Raw genomic sequence first — 22,551 nt, forward strand, 5'->3', positions numbered from 1 at the left:
GAACCAATAACAGCTGAGTGCTGGCATGGGGGAGAGTACCTTCATCCTCTGCACAGCTTCACCCCAGAGCACTTGATCCTTGCCTCACCGCTCTCTGTCTTCTGTCTCCCGCTGATGCTCCTGTGTAAACACCAGACACCGCATTCTCTGGTTGTATTTTCCCTCTGCCACAGAGTGGAAGAGCAGGACTCTGCAGAACTGCCATGCTCGCTTTCCTTATATAATACAAAAAAAAGGAACACAAAAAGTCCGGATAATTGATCATTGTATTGTTCTGGTTATGATGCACTCTGGATTTAAATAAAGCTGAGGCAAGGCACCGATCTAATTGCCTCAGGATGTGTGTGAAAATGTTTTCAGACTTAAACAGCGGGAGGAAGTCATAATAAGGCAGACGGGGCGAATCCTGTGTGGAATATAAAACAATTTTGCAGAGTAATAGAAACTTTGGAGAATTCTCTGCTGGGTAAACACACTCATCCGGGAGGTGAGCAGTGTACAGCAGCAGGCATCTGTCAAAGGAATTATTTCTCTGTTAAAAAAACAGAAATAATTCCTTTGTGTGTGTGTGTGTGTGTGTGTGTGTGTGTGTGTGTGTGTGTGTGTGTGTGTGTGTGTGTGTGTGTGTTGGTAAGAGATCAGGCTGGTGTGCAGGATTGATTCAGTGTCTCATGGAAAGAAGCCCGTTTCAAACAAGCCTTTTGTTAATCCCTCTTTTCCAATGCCCTACTTGATCTCACATCTTTCTCATACCTGCTGTGGCAAAAAAAACATTCTTCAAAAACTCTCATTCTGGACTGCCGTGGATAAACAGTGGCACAATGTCCTTCTTAAGTGGACTCTGGCTGTTTTTGTGAACAGAAATGGCTTATTACAGGCAAATGAAAACACATTTCTTGTGTATTCAACCAAAAGCATACAATCTTTGTGTCCATTAGATGCCAAGAGATGCCTTCCAATGTCAGACGTCGGGCCTTTAATCGCTCATCTTGAAAACACATCTGTGTTTTGCCGACGCAGACCGCTCGGACACTTCATAAATGCAACCTGAGAACGCGTGTCTTTTGTCCGGCGGTGACGTTTTATGTTTTGTCTCCCGGCGTCCCTCGGCGAGCTCGTGTGACGCGGACGGTCTAAGTGCTCCAGACCTCTCAAGCTTTTATTGGATTACAGGCAGCAAAATTAAATAGAGGCATGTGCAGGGGTTGGGAGGCCAGCGGGGCCGAGGTAATGCCGCTGTGCTTTCTGATCTTTATTGAGGGCGACACAGACAAGAACCTCTCCCTCCAAACACGCTCGCCCGCGCGCACGCGCACAGTAACACAAGCCCACACGAGCATTTCCCCGTATTGATTGGTCGGGGGGAAAAAGGGTTGAGGTCAGCAGGCTCATGTCTGAATTTCTTTCTCTCTGTCTCTCACACTCCATTTGTCTCCGTCTGATTCAATACTCGCCTTCCCCCATCAGGGGGCCTCGCTTCATCTATAGCTCTGCACCCCCACCCCACCACCCCCTCGACTCCTCCCCCCCACCTGACCCCCCCGCACTCCCATTCCACACCCGGTGGTCTGTCTTTTGGCTCGCATCTCTTTGCCCTTCACTTGACACACATTAATCAATCAGTCCGTCGCATTTCATACAGAGCGAGGCCTGATGGATATGCCTCTGAGCCGCCGCCCTGATAAAGTAACAGTCCAATTACCTCCGAAACGGGTGATGTGGTTATGACCGTGGATTTAATTTGGATTCATTTTCAACTTGCAATGCAAAAGGGGGGGAAAAAAGAAAGAAAAGCCCGAAGGGGAAAAGCAGAACCAGCACAAACAAAGCAGAATCAGAAAGAAAAAAGCATCCAGTAGCCTGAGCTCACCCCGAAATGTGGTAAACACGATTCAACTGGGGAGTTGGACCCCCAGCTGAGGCACTAGATTGTTTCAGCTACTGCAGTTGGCGGGAACAAGTCACATTTCAACTGTGTAAATGCAATGTACAGTGGAAGTAGTGAAGGCGAACTTTGTGTGGTCTCAAAAATACGGATTTTATTGACTTTTTATTAGAGGAAAAAAAATTCAGCTTGCGTTCCCTCAACAGTCTGTGTACTTAACAAATTTGCAGAACCTCAAAAAGCAGTAAAAATGATTGAAGCCAGAGAGAGAGACAGAGGCAAGAGAGGTAGAGAGGGAGAGAAAGAGAGTTGCATCTCATCTTGAGGTCTGTCAGACACAAGGGTGCCGCAAGTTTTTCAATTTAATGAGTCACTTTAAAAACACTTTTAAAGATCCTTGCCGCAGATGTAGCAATTACATTCAACTCATCCAACTCTAAAATGGACCTCTTGTGTTTTTTGCAAACATGAAAGTAAAAGTTGCCTCATTAAAATTGTCAAACACCTGCTGCACCTGCTGCACCTGCTTCCTCTTGACATGAATGACAGTCACACCATGACGCTGCACTCACCCTCTTAATGTTGCACATGATTAAGTATGTTTTTATTTTCTGGTGATTTATATATATACGTATATATATATATTTATTTTTTTGCTCATTTGCCCTGTGGATGTGAAATAAATGTAATGTGGATCCTCTGCATGTCTTCGACATTGAGTAAATTTTATCAAGTTGACTTTGACACGAGTGTGTTTAAGAGTAACATTGAATAAAGCCTACTGCTGATTTTAATGTTATTCCCTGTTGTCTGACTCGTCACTTGATTCCACCACTTTATTACACCATCTGTTACATTCACTCTAACTCACAAAACCCTGAGAAAATTCATATTCACGCATGCTATGAAAGCATGCTACCACAATATGGTTGCTTTCTTTCAATATCATTGCAAATGAACACACAGCATTTATTAATTAGTAAGTTAAGTTTTCATTAAATATATATAAATATATGTATGTGTATACATATATATATATATATGTATATATATATATATATATATATATATATATATATATATATATATATATATATATATATATATATATATATATATATATATATATATAGAGATAGATATAGATATAGATATATATATGTATATTCATGCCAATATGGTTCTAAAATGTTACTGAATTGGGATTTAACTTTTTCTTGCTGCAAAGCACATTGAGAGCTTTAACAGTGACTGTGGAACCAGTTAAAGAAGAAAATGTGTTTTTACTGAAGGTGGGTTTTGTTAAACAGGAATATATCAGTGTAAAATAAAATTGCACCAGCCAAAAACTCCATTGGTTTAAAAATCTAATTAATTTCTCATGCCAAACCAAAATTAAGGTCCCCGCCATTTTTGCCAATGAGAACTGAAAGGAAATTAGGTTTTTAAACTATAGGGAATGAGCGTTTGGGAGGGATGCGAGTAGAATATAATGATGAGTGTGAAAGGTCTATAATTAAGGTTACATCTGTAAACACAACCAGACATGGTATTTCGGAAATCATTTTCTCCAGTCTGGAGGAAAAAAAACAAAAACAAAAGAAAACATCAACACCCATCCCAAGTGATGCCCCTGAGTCATCCACCCACACGGTAAGCAAACTATCACACTCCACTCAAGTGCACGCTGCGAATCTCAGCCTGTGATTAAAGTTCGGTGTCAACGCGCCGCCTTTTGAAGGTGCGCGTGTCGTGTGTCATGAGCTCGGTGAGCAAGAGCCACCGTAGAGTCATGGATTTTCAGCACTGCCCTGATTTAGGGCCAATCACCTACAGTAACATAGGAGAAGCCATTCATTACACGAGCTGCGCCTGAATCTTAACGCTCTCCCTCACAGACGGGGTTGATAGCTGATCAATAGTTGCCAGACTCGATCAATCAATGCCCCCCTCGCCCCCGCCAACCTCTCCGGTCACTTTAGGCCCAGCTGCATCAGCTGCAGGGCTGATTTGTCCTCCAGTGTCTCTGTCATTTGTCTTTACATTTCCCTTCCATCTGATAGCTCCAGCGCTTCACAAACGCCCTTCCAGCATGTCCTTACCTCCCGTCAGTGATTTATACGCGTCCCTGATCATCGCGGAGGACGCTGCAAGTTCACGCTCATTTGCACAAAAGCCTTTTCGACCGCTAATATTTTGGGGTGTTTGCTTTTCGCTTTTAAAATCCACAACAACTTTTGCCTTTTGCATGAGTCGCTTGAAGGTCGCACATTATGCGAAATTAACCTCTCCAATGTTTTCTAACAGAATGTGTCTAGACTCTCAGTGAAGTCACCATACATTAGAAAAGAGCATCCTTTATTTACTTTGCTCTCTGGCTCACTTTTTCACAAATTTGAACATTTCTGAAAATCTAATTTGTAATGTCACAAAAGGCACTGAAAACACTGACAGGTTGTTGGCTGCGACCCAGGTCAGGTTGCTTGGCTTGCAATGTTTTCATAGGAGGCTGTAAACTGCAGGTTTAAGATGAGCTTGTATGCTTTTTTTAATATAGAAAATTAATTAAGAGAGGCTGCACTCCATTGATGAATTCAATGACCTTTACGTGTTCAATTTTATTTCAGTTTAGTGTTTTTTCTCAAGGCCGATTTAAAGGAATCCGACGAGGAGGATTAATTTTTAATTATTATATATTTTTCCCACATAGCAACATTACAAGGGTTTTTCACCCATTGTTGCATTTAATAACTTCTTATATCATCAGTTAATTTGCCTCTTCAGACTGTCTAATATGCACATTACAAATCTTTGTCTTTCATTTTAGCTCTTCCATTCTGTCATTTTTGTTGCACTCCACTCCAAAACAGGCAATTCCCATGTGCAGTGAACTGTGGCCGAAAAAATTTGTACCCTCATTCTCAAATCAATGCACGGGCCATTTACACGGACAAGCATGCGCGCGCACTGCACACACACAAAAAAGGTCATTATTATGCATGAGCAGGCAGCGCCATGCTCATGTCGATGTCACAGGCATTTATTAGAGAAAAAAAATACTTGGCATGGCTCGATGTAGAAAAGTCATGAATGCTCAGTCCCAACTTCATGACGAAGCTGCTTTTAAGCACTGTATCATAGCCATTTGCTTCAGGAAGGGCTTTTATGAGAGGGGTCACTTCTATTTACTGTCCCCCTTTTTGCCCTTTTATATTCATTTGTTTGCGCTAATGAAATTTAGACTTTCTCTCAGGCAAACTCAAAATATTACTCATTATGAACATCCCATCAGATGAACTGTAGACACACATGGCTGCAGTCATATATCTCAGTAATAAAAGCATGAAAACTGCAACACTGTATCAGCCCACATCTCTCCTTCTATTTTTACTTTAAATTGTGCCAGTGCCCTTATTTACAGGCTTGTGATTGGCTGCAACACACAACCATTTATTACCTCATCTATGTAAAAGACTTGAGCAATAAATGGCCAATCAAAACTCTATCTTTCTGATTCTAGCGTCCTGGAATCGGTTGTACTGATTAAAGGTTAATATCTTCACGGACATTGTAGTGCCATTGGCCAGTGAGGACTTGGGCTGTTGGTAATTGCTGATGCTTTATATCAGTTGTACACCATCTGCTGACTAAACACATTAACTGCAATCCGATGCAAGCCCTGCTCGGTACATAAAGTGTCGAGGGAAACAAGGAGCCTTTTTGCTGATGTCTTATGTGTGAGGACAAAATGTGACAGCGAGACAACAATGACAAATTGCAGTTTGGCTCTTTGTAGCACTTTTATTGCAGCTCTTTTTCTATTCAAAATGCATTTGCCTGTTTTGAGGCTGCACATACTATATATATGTAATGCATTCTCACATTATTGATTGATCATCATGAAAACAAATGCAGAAAATTGACTGATGACATGCAGGTGGTCGTGGCATCTTTAATAAGGTGTATTGATATTATTTGTTAAAAAGTTTAAAGTTTACTTGCTATCAGCTAAATATAAGGATGATAAGACAGGATGCTTCACTGAAGAAAAAAAAACCTCATGAACATTTAAATGTAAATGCATCACAAAAACAGCAAATAGAATGTAGGACTCTCACATGTGAAATGAAAATAACACAAAAAAACAAACAATTACAACAGAAAAGCCTACATACACATGGAACAAAAGCAAGATTTTAGCTATTCACAAAAACTGGAGCAAAAAGGGAAAAGAAAGTATGGATGTGTTTGCATGTCAATTCGTATGCAAACGTGTGATTAGTCACTTGAACACAATTTGGCACCTGTTTCCGAGCAAAGGGGAGCCTCGCGCTGATTCATACACACAAATGAGAAATAGGGGGGTGGCGCGTGTCAAACCGTGGTGTTGAAGGTGATTAAGTGCAATTACTTTGTACGTGCGTCGCATTTGAAATAATTCGTCACAGTTGTCATGTCCTTGGACAGTATGAGCTGTGTTGGAGGGGAAATTCTCGACCTAGTTGGTGATGCTGAACGTACTACGGGGCACTAGGGGGCAGAATAATTTCTTCGTGCACTTTCACACGGCGACACGAAGAAGATGCAGAAGCGGAAGAGACGTGGCACATAAACAGTAAGGGAGGAAGGAAGGAGGAAACCAGGTAGTTGCGATTTAGTTTTTCCAATGACAGCTCCCGCAGACGCCAGCTGCATGCATTTCATCACAGCGTTTAAATGAAAGCACAACACCGCCTGAAGCCGACGAGACTTAAATAAAGTCTACGCGACAGGTAATTTGTTACAATTCATCATTCGTGTTGGAACTTCCTGGACTTCACTAGCTAGCTAGCTGGACTAGCTCGCTAACGCTGCCTTTGCGTGGTAAATTTAAGCGACGATAGCAGCGATTGTTAGCTCGGAAAATAGCGTTGCAAAAGTGTAATCGATGACAACCGACGTGAGCTTCCGGGAAAAGTCTCAAGTACAGCATTTCAACCGACCTAAAGTCCAGTGTGTGCGATAGAATTTTTAAAGCAGGCAGCTAGAGCCACGGCTTATTGGAAGCAGGTATGTGGCATGTTTTGCTGTGTTTAACGGACAGCTCGTTGATGAAATAATTCCAAGCATGGTTGTATTCAATGTGCTGCTTTTGTCGAACAATATGGGGATCATTTCAGCAACCAAATAGTAAGCGTCTCATGGCATCGTTATGATTTACTTACTGTCGTCCAAGGCAGACGGTCAGTGGCTGTGCACTTTTTAGGAGTGGTCCAGCAACATATCAAGATGACAACACACAGTAGGTGTGTGTGTGTGTGTGTGTGTGTGTGTGTGATGATGATGACAAGCTACAATTGCATTGTATTGTATACACGATGCAATATGATGTATTGACAAAAGTTTTGGACGATTACCATAGTAGTGCGACGTTGGAGTCAGGACTGAAATCATAGTTCTTAACAGTTTGTTCATGACGGTACGTACTACATCTCAGCCATTTTCCAGCTTGGATTAGTCATTATGGCATTGTGGGGGAAAACAAAACTAAATAAAAAAAAAAAGGTGGCAGTTGAAAATGGAAAGTTTGAATTAATTGCATAAGCTACGTTGTCAGTTCTTCCCAACAGCAGTGTAATAATTAGATCTTGGGTACTCAGATTATTTGAATTGTATCCATATTTTCACTGTACAGTCAGTTTTAATGATCTTCTTTTGAGTAGATTACTTATACTGACAATAGCCGGATCTCTTGTTGATGTTCACATTCTGGATTGTATTGTCATTTTAGTGTTTTTTCTTTTCTCCCCTCTACATAAATTGTTGGTTTGACTTTGAGCATCGTGTATTAATATTTTTTTATATGTGTTTTTGAATTGTCAGTACAGCAGGTGGCCATGGGTCTCTGCAAGTGTCCCAAGAGGAAGGTGACCAATTTGTTCTGCTTCGAACATCGTGTTAATGTGTGCGAGCATTGCCTCGTCTCCAACCACAACAAGGTCAGTGTGATCAAGTGTATTCACTGTCTGTGAATTTTAATAGATCTCAATTCTTCCTACAAAGCAAAATCATCCAAAATTGTTTACTAACTAATGCTGAATGCTCAATTTGGAACCACAGTCTGCATTACTGATCAGGGCTCAGCAGTTAGTGGTGACCTTTCATCCCTGTTTTCTAGCTACAAATAACTAAATCAAAATCAAACTGAATAGATTTGAGGGGGAGGGGGGGGATACCATTTGTACATTGTGTCTTTACTTTTCTGTCAATCAAAATGTATATGCTAAAATGTTTTAGGTTTGTGTGGAAGTAATTTGTAAAACTGATTTGTAAATCTACACTAAAAGTCAAATTTCCTCTCATTGTCTTTCAGTGTATTGTACAGTCATATTTGCAGTGGCTCCAGGACAGTGACTACAATCCCAACTGTACACTTTGTAATATTCCACTGAGCGCTCAAGACACTGTCAGGCTGGTCTGCTACGGTAAGATCACTCAGTCTCTGTCTTCTTTTTTTTATTACACACTGAGACCTGCCAACTATCAACAGTTTAGGTCCCAGTGCTATTGCACAATTCACTTTACCAATATTGCTCTTTGTTTAATCAATAAAAAACATCCATCATTTACTTCTTTTACTTGGTCCACTTTCAAAATAAATTGTGTACTTGCAATCAGCACCTTGTGATATTACAAAGGGTTCTGACAGCTTATCTATGCGAGCGACCACAGACTCTGCTGAATGTTCCTGTGCATACAGCATTGAACAATACATCATACCTGGACTGACATGTTTTTTTACCCTTCCTTTCCCCTGCAGATGTCTTTCATTGGTCCTGTCTCAATAGCCTGGCATCACGACTGCCCCTCCACACGGCTCCAGCAGGATACCAGTGCCCCGTCTGCCAGGGTCCACTGTTTCCTCCTTCAAACCTGGCCAGTCCTATCGCTGATGTGCTGAAAGAGCAGCTGGCCTCGGTTAACTGGGCGAGAGCTGGTTTAGGATTGCCTTTGGTAAGAACCCAACTGTAGAAAATGAGCCCACTGGGCAGCATAATTGTAAAATCATTCCAGAGAGCAGATGAAATGTCGCAGGAATTAAAAATCAACTTGGTTTTAAAACACTCCCAATTCCCTTTGACAGATTGAGGAACCCGTTGGGGTCCTCGAGGAGACCACAGCCAATGATGTCACAGATTACACAGACTGGTCAACGTTTGATGGTGGGATCTAATGCTCTTAAATCAGTGCATGCATCATCAAACTCTGAATTTGTTTTTGATCTTTAATGTTTTCTGTTAACAGCACAGGATCAGAGCAACATTTATCCCTCCCAGTCGTACGACACCAGCGTCAGCCCTGCACCAAACTCTGTTTCCCCTCCAGCACAACAAGATCTCGCAGCTCCTCGTAAAAATGGAACACAGGAACACTCAGTTGTCAACTTTACCCCTGAGACTAGTGACACAATGACAATACACGCAGGTACAGCAAGAGACAGCGCTGTCTATTTGCCATATTTCATTGAATTCAAATCAGTTCTGACACGCACACGTACCTTTTCTGTCATATAATTATCACTTTATTCTCCAGCATCGTCGCCAAGAAAAGTCTACGACACTCGAGACGGTGGCCACAGTTCCGTCACTCAGATTGATTTCGATGATGACAAGTACAGACGAAGACCAGCGTTGAGTTGGTTTGCTCGAATTCTCAAGTTAGTATCTGGATCTAAAAAAAACGTATCTCTATTTGCGAACAAAATCGTAAAAATATTTATTGGTGAATCTTTTCTCTTGTAGAAATCGCACTGGGGGAAAGCGGACACCTTTCTCACGGAAGCAGCGGATTTTCATGCTTCTCCTGGTGGGAGTATTAGGATTCTTCACTTTGATAATCATCATGGCCAAACTTGGACGGGCCTCTGCTGGCTCGGACCCAAACTTAGATCCTCTTCTCAACCCCAACATCCGCGTTGGGAAAAACTGATGGCAAGCAAGCATTGCTTCCTCTATTTTCCTCTTTGTTACACAATTAAGCCTGTGCACAAGTCGGACTGTCAATTACGAGTTTAGTTCAATAGAGGGAGCTGTTTACCCAAACCTAAATGGGGAACAGGAGAGACACTTCACCTGTCTAGAAAATATGGCTTCAGGACAGACCAGAACTTTTTAAGGCGATACAGGCAAAATGTCAAATGTAACCAATGTGATGCATTTAGACAAAGGATTGTGTATTTATTGCTTAATGAAGTTAGTGATTGGGAGGGGTAGTATTTATTTTTTCTGTGTCAGCTAACATATATTTTTTTGGCTTTTAATTTGCAGTCCAATCTAAAATACTGTAGATGTTGAAAAAAACATCATTTCCTGGGAGGAAATTGGGAATGTGTCCAATCAGCGTTGAAATGCTTGAAAGAATGATTCCTCCAACCGAGTTGGTTCTTCTGAGGACCTTGAAGAAGACTCAAAACGGATCCCTCATGTCCATTTATGGATGTCTTCATTACTTACAGACAGAGTGCATCGCTTTATGATTTGCAATACATATTGTATGTTCATTTTCTTGGTCTTTGGTTTGTTTGTTTGTTTTTTTGGACAGGTTATTAAATGGGAATACAACAGTGTGTCAATAAATAATGTTTTGATTAAGTTTATAAATCTTGAACACTATCTTCTACTGCACACGTGTCAGCTTTTTCTCAATAATCAAAGTAACTTATTTCAGATGTGAAAAATTACAAACTGCTTTGCACATTTAAATATAGCTTTTTTCTGTTTTAGTCAATACTAGCCGACTGATTTGCATATTGCTACTTCACAGACCAGTGACACTCGTAGATAGTGCTTTTGTGCAGTATAATTTCCACACAAATGACTGTTAATTTGCAGCTGCAGGATTGTGCAAAGTGACACATAGCTGTCTAGTAGGACTATAAGTTGTTGAACTCAGTTCAGAGGCTTTGATTGTTTTACATGAAACTGGGAAACAAATGTTTATGTGACCACATTGCCAGCAAAATAAAAAGTTTATTAATAAAAAAAAAATGTGGGCAGAAATTCTGGAATACGGTTGCTTTTGGTAAATTTTCCTTTATGTGCAAGCTTATGACTGAAAGGTGTGGATTTGAAACAAGTGAGTTTAATTTCAGACTCTTTTACCTTGAACAGAAAAAACGTTTTGAGCTGCTCTTAAAATTGCTGTAAAAGTTTGGAAACTCTTTAATCTTGTGCTATAATTCAAAGAGCAGTGACACAAAACATCCCTTAAACCTCAAACTAATTGTCCCATTTCACAAAATGATTGCTTGTTTCAAAACTTAGGTCTTTAATACCTCAACTGTCAAAATTGCCATCACATTTAAAACATATTTCAGTGTAAATATCCATACAACAATACCAGCACTCATGTGATGTGACTTAGTCACATGCTGTCCTGGTATCAACATTGTGTTACAAATGTTCAGTTCTGCATCACGTGCACGCATGTGTGTTGCCTCTTTCAACTTTCCATTGGGTTTGCCAACGCTCGCCATGTTGCTGTTGTGCCATTGATTGCTGGTGAGTCCGAGCCATACTGCATTGATTCGGGGAAAGCTGCCACCGGCAAAGAGGATACATGCTGCAAAATGAGGTGTGGCTGATCGTGCACTGTGTCACACCACAAAGCTGTGGTTCACTGTTGTCTGATATCTACTCTTGTATGAAAAAATTTTGAAGGCACGAGCAATAAATTGGAACGTCCCGTTGTCTTGCAAAGTGTGATTGTCAATCTATTGGAGATCAGTGTGTGATACTGAGTTATTAGTTTTCCCTTTGCAGTGACATAATAGGGTTCTGATCAATAACTTAACACTTGGTAATTAAAATGTATCCTGTAAGCAGCAGGGATGACTGAAGACCGACTGACGTAATAAACTGTTGACCTTTGTTAACTTTGCCGTTCCATTACCTTAAAAGTGAAAACATTAAAATAACAGGCAAAGGCCAACTGCTTCCCGACAACTTCATCATGCTTCTTCATTTGTTGTAAAAGATTACCAAAATTTCCGAACTGTTTTTTTCCCCTGCACATCTCAATCTCCAAATGTACCTTTAGCATTTACGACATGGGGCTGGTGAATTCCTCGCTTTTGAAAAACCCTTCGAAAGCTTGTTGTTACAGCATAATCATTTGTGAAAATGTTTGAAATTTAAGTTTGATGATGTCACTGACTAAGTGATTTTTACCGGTGTTCTGGACATTTCTGCGTAGTGCTCTCATACTAAAGCTGTCAGATATCGAGCTGAATTCTGTTCAGCATCATAACCGTTGCTCTCTCTGTCATTGGACAGCGCAAGAGTATATATTGACGGGTTGGCAGACTCACATGTGCTCACACAGAGAGAAAGAACTCAGAGGACGGAACCGTCTAGGCAATTCCTGTGACCTTCATCAGAATGTAAGTATTAAGTTGAGGCAATATATTGCATGAATGTTTATGTTTAGATATTATACTACAATTATTCTTTTTTAATTATTTTTAGATTTTTTATTTTATTTTTGAGTTTTAATTATTCATTCGCAATGTTTCAATATAGCAATTTTTGGGGGGATTAGATGAAACAATACTTAAAGCTTGTTGAATTGTGTTGTCATGTTCAAACAAACAAAACAGAAATTCCCAGAGGTCAACACATTGCCAGTCTCTCAGGACAACTTTCAGCTACAGCACCAGTTGATGGAGAAGTATTTTAACCCTCTACATTCTCACCGGGATAACCGAACCATCAAAAGTCCGAAGCCTGAATCCTTTGACCATCAAGATAACAAGCACAGAAAGATTACTCCCACCAAATCTCAGAAAATGAAGCATCATCACCCCAATCCAGGTCACCGACCCCAGAGCAACCATCAAGGCTTTCATCATTCAGATGACAATAGCCACGAGTAAGTTTTGATTCTTATTCACTGCATGTGTTTATTTTGACTTTTGCACTTAATTTTATTGAATTTCTTTCTTTAAAAAGTGTTTTTAATTATTATCATCTGCCAAAAGTCTTACGTGGGAATCCAATATGTTTTTACTTGTTTCAATACAGCACCCATTCAACTGCAGAGGACAGTATTGTCAGTGATCATCACACCGACCACAGACATGATAATGACAAGTCTCATCAGGGTCACTCTCGTCATTCCTATCGCAAGCATAACCATCGTCGTGCCTCTCTTCCACACACCCCTAGGAGTTCTTCAACTGGCTCCTCTTCTTCATCTTCATCCTCCTCTTCCTCCTCCTCCTCCACATCGTCCTCTTCTACGTCCTCTTCCTATTCCTTCTCTTCCTCCTCCTCCACGTCTTCCTCCAGCCTGTCTGACTCCAGCAGTGAGTACACAGGCAGGTATTCACTGAAGAAGCACTCACTGTCCTGCACAGACATTTCCAAGAAACACAAGTACTCTGAGGATGGCGATGATACAACACCTCTGATTGATAAAAGCGGTTGTCCAAACAGGCCCCCTGCCAAAGAGGAAACGAAGAAAGGCAAATCATTCCATAGTAACACACTGAAAAACACAAAAAGGAATACAAAAGCCACAGGGAATGGTGGAAGTTTTCGCAAAGCTAAATCAATGGAGGCTCTCTCTCGACCGAAGGAAAAAGAATGGCATGGAAATGAGGAAGATAATGAGCAACAGAGGCGGAAAGGTGAAGCAGCCAAGAATTTAATGAAGGAAAAAATGAAATTTTCTGCTTTTCTGAATGAGATCACACGGCAGGTGCTAAGCCCAATGAGACTCACCTCTCTGGGGGTAACCGATGCTCAGAAAACCTCAGCCGGAACCCGTGAGGCAAGCAGCCGAAGTGAAAGAAAGAGCCGACCTGCCAGCGCAGACTCAACTAGCTCAAGCAAATACTCCCATGCCAGCAAGTACTCCCACAGCAGCAGGAGTGAAGTTTCCCACTCGAGATCTTTACACCACGCCGATGGTCACCACTCTACATCTTCGCCCCATCACGTGAACCACAAGTCCAGACGGCGTTCTGAGGGTAGTTCTTTGAAAAGGCATCACTCCCACCAAAAACGGAACGATCACACCTCTGGTCATCATCATCACCACGGAGAACACCATGAAACAGGTCATCACTCTGACAGACGACACCAAAGACCCAATCATGGAGACCATTACAGTGCAACTCATCATCACCCTTCAGACCACTGCAGTCCAGGTCATCATCATCATCATCATCATCATCATCATCATCACCGTGAACATCACAGTCCAGGCCATTCGCAAAACCATGGAAGGCGTCACAGTCCTGATTATCATCACCATCATAAAGGCCACCACAGCCCAGGCCATTGTCATCACCGTGGAGATCATCACAGTCCAGGGTCCCATCATCACCATGATCCACATCACATTCCAGGCTATTGTCCTCACCAAAAAGGTTCAGCCCATCCCCATCCCCATGAGGACCACTACAGTCATTACCACCATGGAAATCACCACAGCCCAGGCCGGCAACATCACCTAGAAGACCATCATGGGTCAGGCCACCATCATCACCACCAAAAAAACCAGCAGAGCCCAGGCCATAATCTAGAAGACCACTTCAGTACAGGACATGATTATCACCACAAAGACAACCATGGCCATAGTTCAGATCATCATCACCAGCACAAGGACAGTAAAGCTCAAGATCATCACCAGGAAGACCACCACAGTCCAGGCCATCTCCATCACCATGAAGACCACCATGGTCCTGACCATCGGCATCACCATGAAGAATATAGCAGTTCAGATCCTCATCATCATCATCATGAAAACCATCATGGACAGGGTCCTCCACATCACCAGGAACATAACCATAAGGATCATTGTAATTCAGGCCATCACCATCACCACCACCATGAAGACCATCACAGCCCAGGCCATCATCATCATCATGAAGACCACCATAGTTCAGGCCATCATCACCATGAAGACCATCACAGCCCAGGCCACCATCACCACAAAGATCACCATGGTCCAGGCCATCATCACCATGTAGACCATCACAGTCCAGACCATCATCACCATGAAGACCATCACAGTCCAGGCCATCATCACCATGAAGATCACCATAGTCCAGGCCATCATCACCACGAAGATCACCATGATCCAGGCCATCATCACCATGAAGATCACCACGGTCCAGGCCATCATCACCACGAAGATCACCATGACCCAGGCCATCATCACCATGAAGACCATCACAGTCCAGGCCATCATCACCACGAAGATCACCATGACCCAGGCCATCATCACCATGAAGACCATCACAGTCCAGGCCATCATCATCACAAAGACCACCATAGTTCAGGCCATCATCAACATCATCATGAAGACAAACCTCACTCAAGAAAAAATAATGGTGACCATGATGGAGACCACAACAGCCATTTAAAGGGTCATCTGGAGTCTGTTTTTAGCAAGCAAAGTCCATGTAGAAATACTAGCAGCCCTTCCAGTCTGGAGGAGGAACGAACAAGCTTCACAAACTCATCCTTACATAAAGTATGCCATGTCTTTTGTGCTTTGTAGTATAGTGATCAATGGAATGCCTTATTACAGTTAGTCCATAAAGTAATTATTGGAAAGTCAATAGTTGGCTATGTAATACATGCTTGATTAATTAGTTATGTAATAATGTTCCATTCATTTCACTGCCTATTGATTTTAAGGGGAAACTGCATGTCACTGTAGCCAGTCTGTAAAAGAAGCTATTGCGGGTCAATACATTAGTTCAATGCAATACTAGCGCGCAAATTTAAATTCTAAATAATGTGTCCTTCCATGGTTTTTCAATTGTTTTCTTTATTGTTGCACATTTTTAATCTACAATATATTTTTTTAATACAGGAAAAGGCTCATGAGCTGGGTCCCATAATGTAAGTTTTACATAATAACTTAAGGGTAGTTGACTAAGATTGATTGATCGATCGATTGGCCAAATTATTACATGTATGTATGTTTCTATTCCAAAGTATCAAAAGATCCAGAGCATATTATTAGTGCAGTCTCAGTCTACAGTCTGCAAAGTCACACTTTCTTTTTTTCTTTTTCTTTTTGTGATAGGACTCTGCAGGAGCAGAATATGGGACTACATCAGAATTTGCTGAAGACAGCTGTGAGAATGGAGTGTTTAGGTGAGGAGTTCATGAGCAGCCAAAAGGTTTTGGAAGCTGAACTTCAGAGGACACGTTTGGAGCTCTCCAACCTTGCGGAGAGGTTTAGGAGGTAAAGATTTCATTGAAATAATAAACATTGCATGTCTATTAACTATGAAAAGACACTTCAGAGTTTTGATTAGATTTCTTTTTTTTTTGTAATGCTGATAAAATCTTCTCTATCTGTGCCTTTTCTCAGACTAAATGACAGCTGTTCCACAACACAACAGACCAACAGTCTGCTAGAGCAAAGGCTTCAATCGATGGTGCTTCAACAGGAAACTAGAAAAAACAGTTTATAAAGGTCACATACAAGTTCTAACATGCCTTATTTATAACTCCCTCGTTTTTTGGCAGACACAAAAAATGGAATTAGAACGAGAGAGGTTGAACCAGCGTATTTTTGCCTTGACGGAGAAGCTTGCCGATGCAAAGTTCACCGACAGTGTGGAATCATTCAATGTGAGATCCTTCAATATTTAACATATCTATCTATCCACTGTATCTTTGAACGTGTTTTAAAGTCAATTTGGTAATTAGGTAAGGGCAAACATAGACATGTGAATCACACACACGCAATGATTTTGCACGACATCATCTTAATTTAGCCTTAGTGTAAACTACACATTGGTAACCTATTATCGGAGTAATTGTATTTAGATGCAAAATACATTAAAAATGCAGATATCTTTCATTATTGTCTATTTTTGACACTGTGTTATTTTTTTTATTTATTTTTTTTGCCACATCTTTCACATTCGGTAAATAAAGACTTTGTACCTTGTATTCACTCTAGGTAACATCCATGCGGAACACAACTCTCAGTATTCAGTCAGATAGTGTCATTAATGAGGTCATTCTACCCATCACACCTCCTCCGGCTCAGTTCATGGACAGCTATGGAAAGTCTAAAACCAGCGAACAGGAGCAGCCTTTGGGTTCTGTTCCAGAGGAAGAGGAATCTGACTGGTCTGAGATGGGAGAAGAGACCCCGCGCTTTGTACTGACAGGCTCAAATCGAAGTCACGCATGGAGATTCCGGGAAGTAGATGCAGATAAAGACAGTGAGCCAGGGGGTGACGAGGTCCTTAGGCCACACTCCCCACGTCCACTGCAGATACCACATCTGCAGTTCACCATCCACAATGAGAATCTGTCCGATGGCATGACAGGTGAGGGCGTCTACCGAATCACCACGGGTTCAGCCCTGGGCTCTACCATCCTGATCCGGTCAGCAAGCCTGGAGGACATCCCTCTGGCACGGCATCACACACAGGAAGAGTTACGGGATGCGGGGACCATGATGGACCTCCATCACCAAGGGGACAGTGTCATCACAGATTTAGATAATGAGATCATCCATCACTGGAGACAAGGCACTGGTATAGATACAGCTATTGGGAGTTTGAGAGAAGACGGGATGTCAGAGGCGGACAGCAGCATGGCCAGCCTGCAGTCGGCCGAGCTGATGCTCAGCCACTTCATCTGTGATCCGTCGGGTGGAGGGAACTGTCAAGGCAGAACCGAGGTGCATGAGTGGAAAGGAGGGATTTCAGAAAATGTATTGAAAGGGGAGCGAACACAGCTGTGACAGACACCTGGGTGCGTGTTAATCATAAGTGTCTCTATAGTCTGTAAATAAATTCCAATTAGCTGGCCCTTTGTGGTGTCAAAAAGGACACCTGAGACCAACTTGCAGCTGCCTTGTTTTTGTCTTCTTGTTGCAGGTCTACCAAAGCATCAGTATCAGTTAGGCATTACAACTAAATGTTTTTGCAGAATGCTGTAAACAGAGGGCTAATATATATAATATAGAACCTTAAATGTTCTCCCTCTTTATATTTGATATTGGTGAGACTTAAATAGTAGTCTACATCAAATGTTGTCAGCTGGCTTTGGTCTTGAATTGTTTGTTCGTGTGTGAATAGGAATGTCCTTTTTTTTCTTTAAGCCCTCTATTGTAAAAACACAAGGGATAGTTTTCCTTAGTTAGCTGCAGCTCTGTCGCATGTGACTCTTATTTAATTAGAGTACCGGTATGTTGTAATTACTATTTAATGCATACTTTAAAACACTATTAGTAGTTTTCTTCCAATGAGTCATAGAGAAAATCTGAGACATAACAGAGCAATGCAAATGAAGGTATGAAATAGGCATAAAATGTGTATTCGTAAAACAGTTATTTAAGTAAAGTATGAACTTAGCTCTGAAGACAGAAACCTAGCAGAAAAAATACTTTAAACCAAACAGCTTCCTATCGCCTATGTCTATTTTATCCATGTAACATATAATAAAGAGAAATGAAACACAATTAAATGACTGCATTCAATTTGTTTTCTAAAAAAAAAAAAAAAAGAAAATGTGGGGTTTCTGGTATCAGGGTGATGCATTAAGAAGGACAATGTAGCCAATGTAATAAGACAGAATAAATGTAATTGAAGAGATAAAAATTGTATTGTATATACAATTAATTCTTGGCACCGTGGAAGGAAGAAGTTCGGGGGGGGGACCTGAGACTTTTATGTCAAACTAGATGATGTTGTCTTTTGAAGCTATCTCTTGAAAGAAGCATAGCAGATGCTCCGCCACAGTGTATCCACCCTCTTGTCATTTTCAATTAGCCACACTCTCCTTGTGCCTCTGTTGTGAGTGCTGGATGCTGAGCAGACAATGGCCTGGATTCTCAGACCAGTTTAAGAGGATAGGTGGGCATTAGTAGTAAGACGCTCCTCGCATCCTGGTTTACCAAATCCAGTGTGCCAAGTGTGTGGCACACTGGATGGTACATTGTGGCTGGACAAAAAAATTTCTGCAATTTCTGAGGAGACAAATAAGGTAAATTTTACACCACACTTCAGTTTCTATGCTCTGAAATTCTACTCTCTATGGTTTCTGAAAGGAGAGAAATCTGTCTGATTTATCCTACGATTGTCCTCCAATTTTTTGTCCTGTCTTTGTTTCAACAGGTTAATTGTTTATGTATTAAAGTTAGTATTAAATTTTCATTTAATTGTAACCAACATTCATCTAACAATTCCTCTTTTCTGCAGACAAGGCACAGCCCCACCGTCCCCCCATCGCTGTCCTTCCCCTGTTCCCCCGGTAAGACTCTGATTCCCCGGCAGCAGCCATGGTTGTGATGAAGATGAAGTTCCCCTTTCAGAAAAGGGTGAAGTTAGCCCAAGGACTGTGGCTCCTCTCATTGAGTGCCACAGTGGCCGGGGCAATGACCTTCAGCTTGGGATGCGTCCTAAAGACGGAACTTCGCAGGAGGGCAGAGGTACTTGAATTTTTTATGCTTATTTGTATTAGTGGTGGGATTCACTCTGGTTTAATTGCAACGTAAATGTAAACATGCAACTCCACATTTTTCATAATGGGAAGCAAAAATAGCCACACTCTGAGTTGGTGTGATCAGACTTCAGTTATGGGATAGATTTTAACACAATACCAATGGAACTGTTTTTGTGAGCAAGTGCATTTTACTGTTAAATGCACACTAATGAAGTGACTAGACAGCCTGTTTGGCACTTTTGGGTGTCTGCGCAAGAAAAGATGAATCTGGAAAAATGTCTCAAACCAAAAACAGTGAAGCTGCTAACACACATCCTGGTTAAATGGGGACCAGAGGAAGGTTAGCGCACCTGTGACCCAATTCGAAGTCTGACACATCATTTTATAAATGAGGCCTTGTCAGCTCCAATCAGCCTAATCTCTTCTCTGTGGCAGGTAATCACCACTTTGAATTAAATTAGAAACCTATACAGGGAAGATATTTTCTATTTTGAATCTCAATGACCCACATAACTTTTCACAACTGCTTTTCTCTATGAAATACTGTAAATGGATGATATCATTTGAATTAAAGAATATTATGGGTGTCCTGCTTGGAGCAAATCTTGCATAAAAAAACAGACAAAAATACTATGCATTGTCCAATCAGATGCATCAAATGAAATGTTTCATACTGAGCATAACTGCAGATATTAGCTTTTGCGGGGGACGTAGTGGTCTCCATTTCCACTGCCTCCTTTAAAAACTGCAGGCACTGCTGAAGATATTGGGCACCACAGCTGAGTCCCTGATGCATGAGAACTAACATTTGTGCTGTCAAGCTCTTGGCAAACTGTTTATGATCATGATAAAAATTCCCACTCAAGCATCTGCCCCAATACATAGTGAAAATATATTTGACATGTAAGATAGATATGTGAGTAAGGGTTAAATGTTTCAAATCAAAACAAACCCATAATGGACTTAAACATGTTTATCATCTTCTCCCCTGTACATTAAGATGCTAAATTAACAATATTGTGATTTGTGGAAGTCATAACTTTAAAAAGAAACATTCCTGTACAGGTCATGGATAACTCTGACATACATATCGTGCCCAACACTCTCATGATTGTTGGCCTGGCCTCCTTGGGTATCAACTACTTCGCTTCAAAGATCTGTCAAGATGCTCTGGACGCCGGCCGCTTTCCTCGCTGGAAGAACTTCTTGAAGCCCTATTTTGCCACCTCTTGCTTTTTCACCTCTCTCATGCTACTGGCTGTCATTATGAGCTACGCAATGACGGGCAGCTTGGAGTCTTCTCTGAAGGCTGGCCTGAGGAACGGCATTCGCTTCTACAAGGACACAGACACCCCGGGTCGCTGCTTCCAGAAGCAGAACATTGATCGGCTGCAGATGGAGTTCCAGTGCTGTGGGAACAACAACTTCAAGGACTGGTTTGAGGTCCAGTGGGTCAGTAATCGCTACCTGGACTTCAGCTCCAAGGAAGTGAAAGAGTAAGTTGACATCATGACATGCCTTATGGTCAGTGGTGAAAGTATGTCAAGAAAATGCCTGTATGAAAAAGTCCTGTGCAGGCCTTTCACCTACCTTGAGTATTTCTATACTTGCAACCTATTTGCTTCACCACTGTACTTTGGTCACTCCATTGTTTTCTTAGCCGCATCAAGAGCAACGTAGACGGCCGGTACCTGGTGGATGGAGTCCCGTTCAGCTGCTGCAACCCTAGCTCCCCAAGACCGTGCATCCAGTATCATCTCACCAACAACTCAGCTCACTACAATTATGATTACCAAACTGAGGAGCTCAACATCTATGTGCGAGGCTGCAGGGAGTCCCTGGTCCACTATTACATGAGCCTGATGAACACCATCGGGGCCGCAGTGCTTTCAGTCTTCCTCTTACAGGTATGTGAAAGGAGAACTGCACAGTTTGGGGTGATAGGGCAGGCTTTGAAAGAAGTGAACGTTCCTTTGGAGATTTAAAGCAACCAATGTGTTACAATCAAAAATAAACCTGTGATTCAATCACAGTGTTCTTGGGACAGTGTACACTGACTCTTTGTGATGCCCTTAGGTGAAATAAACATCTAACATTCTCCACCTTTCTTCCTCCATCACAGGGCTCTGTGCTGGTTAGCTTGCGCTTTTTGCAGACATCTATGGATGCAGTAGCAGGGAAGGAGAACACAGAAATTGAGACAGAGGGGTACTTGCTGGAGAAAGGAGTCAAAGAGACCATCAATGAGTACCTCGACCCTGTGCTCAAGTTTTTTCTGATCAAAAACCAGGTGGAGGAGGGAACCCCAGCTGCAACCGCAGCTCCAGCAACTACTTAAAACATCACAAATTATGTACAGTCATGTAAATAATTTTTACACAATGTTGTCATCTCATTCATGAAAAGTCTCATCTGTAAAGAAAACTAAAACCAGTTATTAATTTCAATTGCAAAGATTTAGATATCGCCCTTTTTACGGACAGATCAATGTGAAAAACTAAGGTGAATGTACACAATATATCCACAATAAGTCCACCAATTCATTTGAATTTCTCATCTCCCTGTAATGTGAACAGAGTGAAAGTAATAGGATTATGAAGATTGGTTAATCAATGTCAGTCATGCAGTGAAAGCCATCAAGTGTGTCCTCTGTTCTGACACCTCTGTTAAAGCTTTTAATCCCATTTGGTAATACTCAAACTGCTGTCTTTGCAACTAGACACCTGCGTCAGGTGGATGTGGAAGTTGTAAGAAGCCAAGGCTTTGTGCGCTTGAAATAAATAAAACAAACAAACAAACAAATAAAAAAATAAATAAAAAAAACTTGGCAAATGAATTGCACTCAGTACCTGGTAACTCCTGAGGACTGTTGCACTTCATACAAATGTTACTAAAATGCAAAGTCGTTTCTTTCATGGGTTCAATTATTCTCAATCTATTTAATTAGCTTTATTAAAGATCCTTTTTAAAACCAGACTGTTTTATTATTTCTCCGAAGTTGGTGCACTACCTGAGGTCTGTCTGTGTATTTGAAAAAATGATAATATAAACGTTTTTGAAGGATTGGAGAAATAATTTTTTTCCACCTGATTTACACTGTAAAATCTTATCACGTGCATGAGTCAGAAACGTCACAGTTGTTAACGCTGAATTAAATAAATAAATAAATAAATAAATAAATGAATAAATAAATAAATA

The 22,551-nt window shown here is 41.3% G+C and overlaps 3 protein-coding genes across 4 annotated transcripts; all 3 read left to right on the forward strand.

Annotated features, from left to right (window-relative positions):
* The first annotated feature begins 6,473 nt into the window (after positions 1-6,473).
* Positions 6,474-10,490, forward strand: zfpl1 (zinc finger protein-like 1). 2 transcript variants are annotated; one of them, XM_076020217.1, is made up of 8 exons: positions 6,474-6,657; positions 7,748-7,863; positions 8,238-8,349; positions 8,685-8,878; positions 9,009-9,087; positions 9,170-9,349; positions 9,458-9,581; positions 9,667-10,490. In XM_076020217.1, exons 2-8 carry the CDS (start codon positions 7,762-7,764, stop codon positions 9,851-9,853), a joined length of 978 nt encoding a protein of 325 aa, XP_075876332.1. In that variant the 5' UTR covers positions 6,474-6,657; positions 7,748-7,761; the 3' UTR covers positions 9,854-10,490. The 2 variants fall into 2 exon arrangements, with proteins under 2 accessions (XP_075876332.1, XP_075876333.1); XM_076020218.1 differs by having other exon boundaries at positions 7,753-7,863.
* A 150-nt stretch (positions 10,491-10,640) lies between these two features.
* LOC142884511 (uncharacterized) lies at positions 10,641-17,854 on the forward strand. The gene is made up of 9 exons (XM_076020201.1): positions 10,641-11,497; positions 12,199-12,305; positions 12,522-12,793; positions 12,946-15,406; positions 15,752-15,780; positions 15,968-16,129; positions 16,259-16,325; positions 16,417-16,521; positions 16,856-17,854. Exons 2-9 carry the CDS (start codon positions 12,234-12,236, stop codon positions 17,648-17,650), a joined length of 3,963 nt encoding a protein of 1,320 aa, XP_075876316.1. The 5' UTR covers positions 10,641-11,497; positions 12,199-12,233; the 3' UTR covers positions 17,651-17,854.
* Positions 17,855-18,778: 924 nt separating this feature from the next.
* Positions 18,779-22,321, forward strand: rom1a (retinal outer segment membrane protein 1a). Its single transcript, XM_076019710.1, has 5 exons — positions 18,779-18,894; positions 19,110-19,339; positions 20,419-20,849; positions 21,014-21,260; positions 21,476-22,321. Exons 2-5 carry the CDS (start codon positions 19,190-19,192, stop codon positions 21,689-21,691), a joined length of 1,044 nt encoding a protein of 347 aa, XP_075875825.1. The 5' UTR covers positions 18,779-18,894; positions 19,110-19,189; the 3' UTR covers positions 21,692-22,321.
* The last annotated feature ends 230 nt before the right edge of the window (positions 22,322-22,551 follow it).

This window comes from Nelusetta ayraudi, unplaced genomic scaffold (genome assembly GCF_046127955.1).
Source record: "Nelusetta ayraudi isolate G7.1 ecotype Tasmania unplaced genomic scaffold, CSIRO-AGI_Nayr_v1 ptg000011l, whole genome shotgun sequence".
Lineage (NCBI taxonomy): Eukaryota > Metazoa > Chordata > Actinopteri > Tetraodontiformes > Monacanthidae > Nelusetta > Nelusetta ayraudi.

Bases quoted from the DNA above. Each gene is read 5' to 3' on its own strand.
- rom1a (XM_076019710.1), top strand. From the start codon at position 19,190: ATGGTTGTGATGAAGATGAAGTTCCCCTTTCAGAAAAGGGTGAAGTTA. The intron at 19,340-20,418 runs GTACTTGAATTT...ATTCCTGTACAG, and splicing joins AACTTCGCAGGAGGGCAGAG to GTCATGGATAACTCTGACAT. The intron at 21,261-21,475 runs GTATGTGAAAGG...CCTCCATCACAG, and splicing joins TTTCAGTCTTCCTCTTACAG to GGCTCTGTGCTGGTTAGCTT.
- zfpl1 (XM_076020217.1), top strand. From the start codon at position 7,762: ATGGGTCTCTGCAAGTGTCCCAAGAGGAAGGTGACCAATTTGTTCTGC. The intron at 7,864-8,237 runs GTCAGTGTGATC...ATTGTCTTTCAG, and splicing joins TCGTCTCCAACCACAACAAG to TGTATTGTACAGTCATATTT. The intron at 8,350-8,684 runs GTAAGATCACTC...TTTCCCCTGCAG, and splicing joins TGTCAGGCTGGTCTGCTACG to ATGTCTTTCATTGGTCCTGT.
- LOC142884511 (XM_076020201.1), top strand. From the start codon at position 12,234: ATGTGCTCACACAGAGAGAAAGAACTCAGAGGACGGAACCGTCTAGGC. The intron at 15,781-15,967 runs GTAAGTTTTACA...TTTTTGTGATAG, and splicing joins CATGAGCTGGGTCCCATAAT to GACTCTGCAGGAGCAGAATA. The intron at 16,522-16,855 runs GTGAGATCCTTC...TATTCACTCTAG, and splicing joins ACAGTGTGGAATCATTCAAT to GTAACATCCATGCGGAACAC.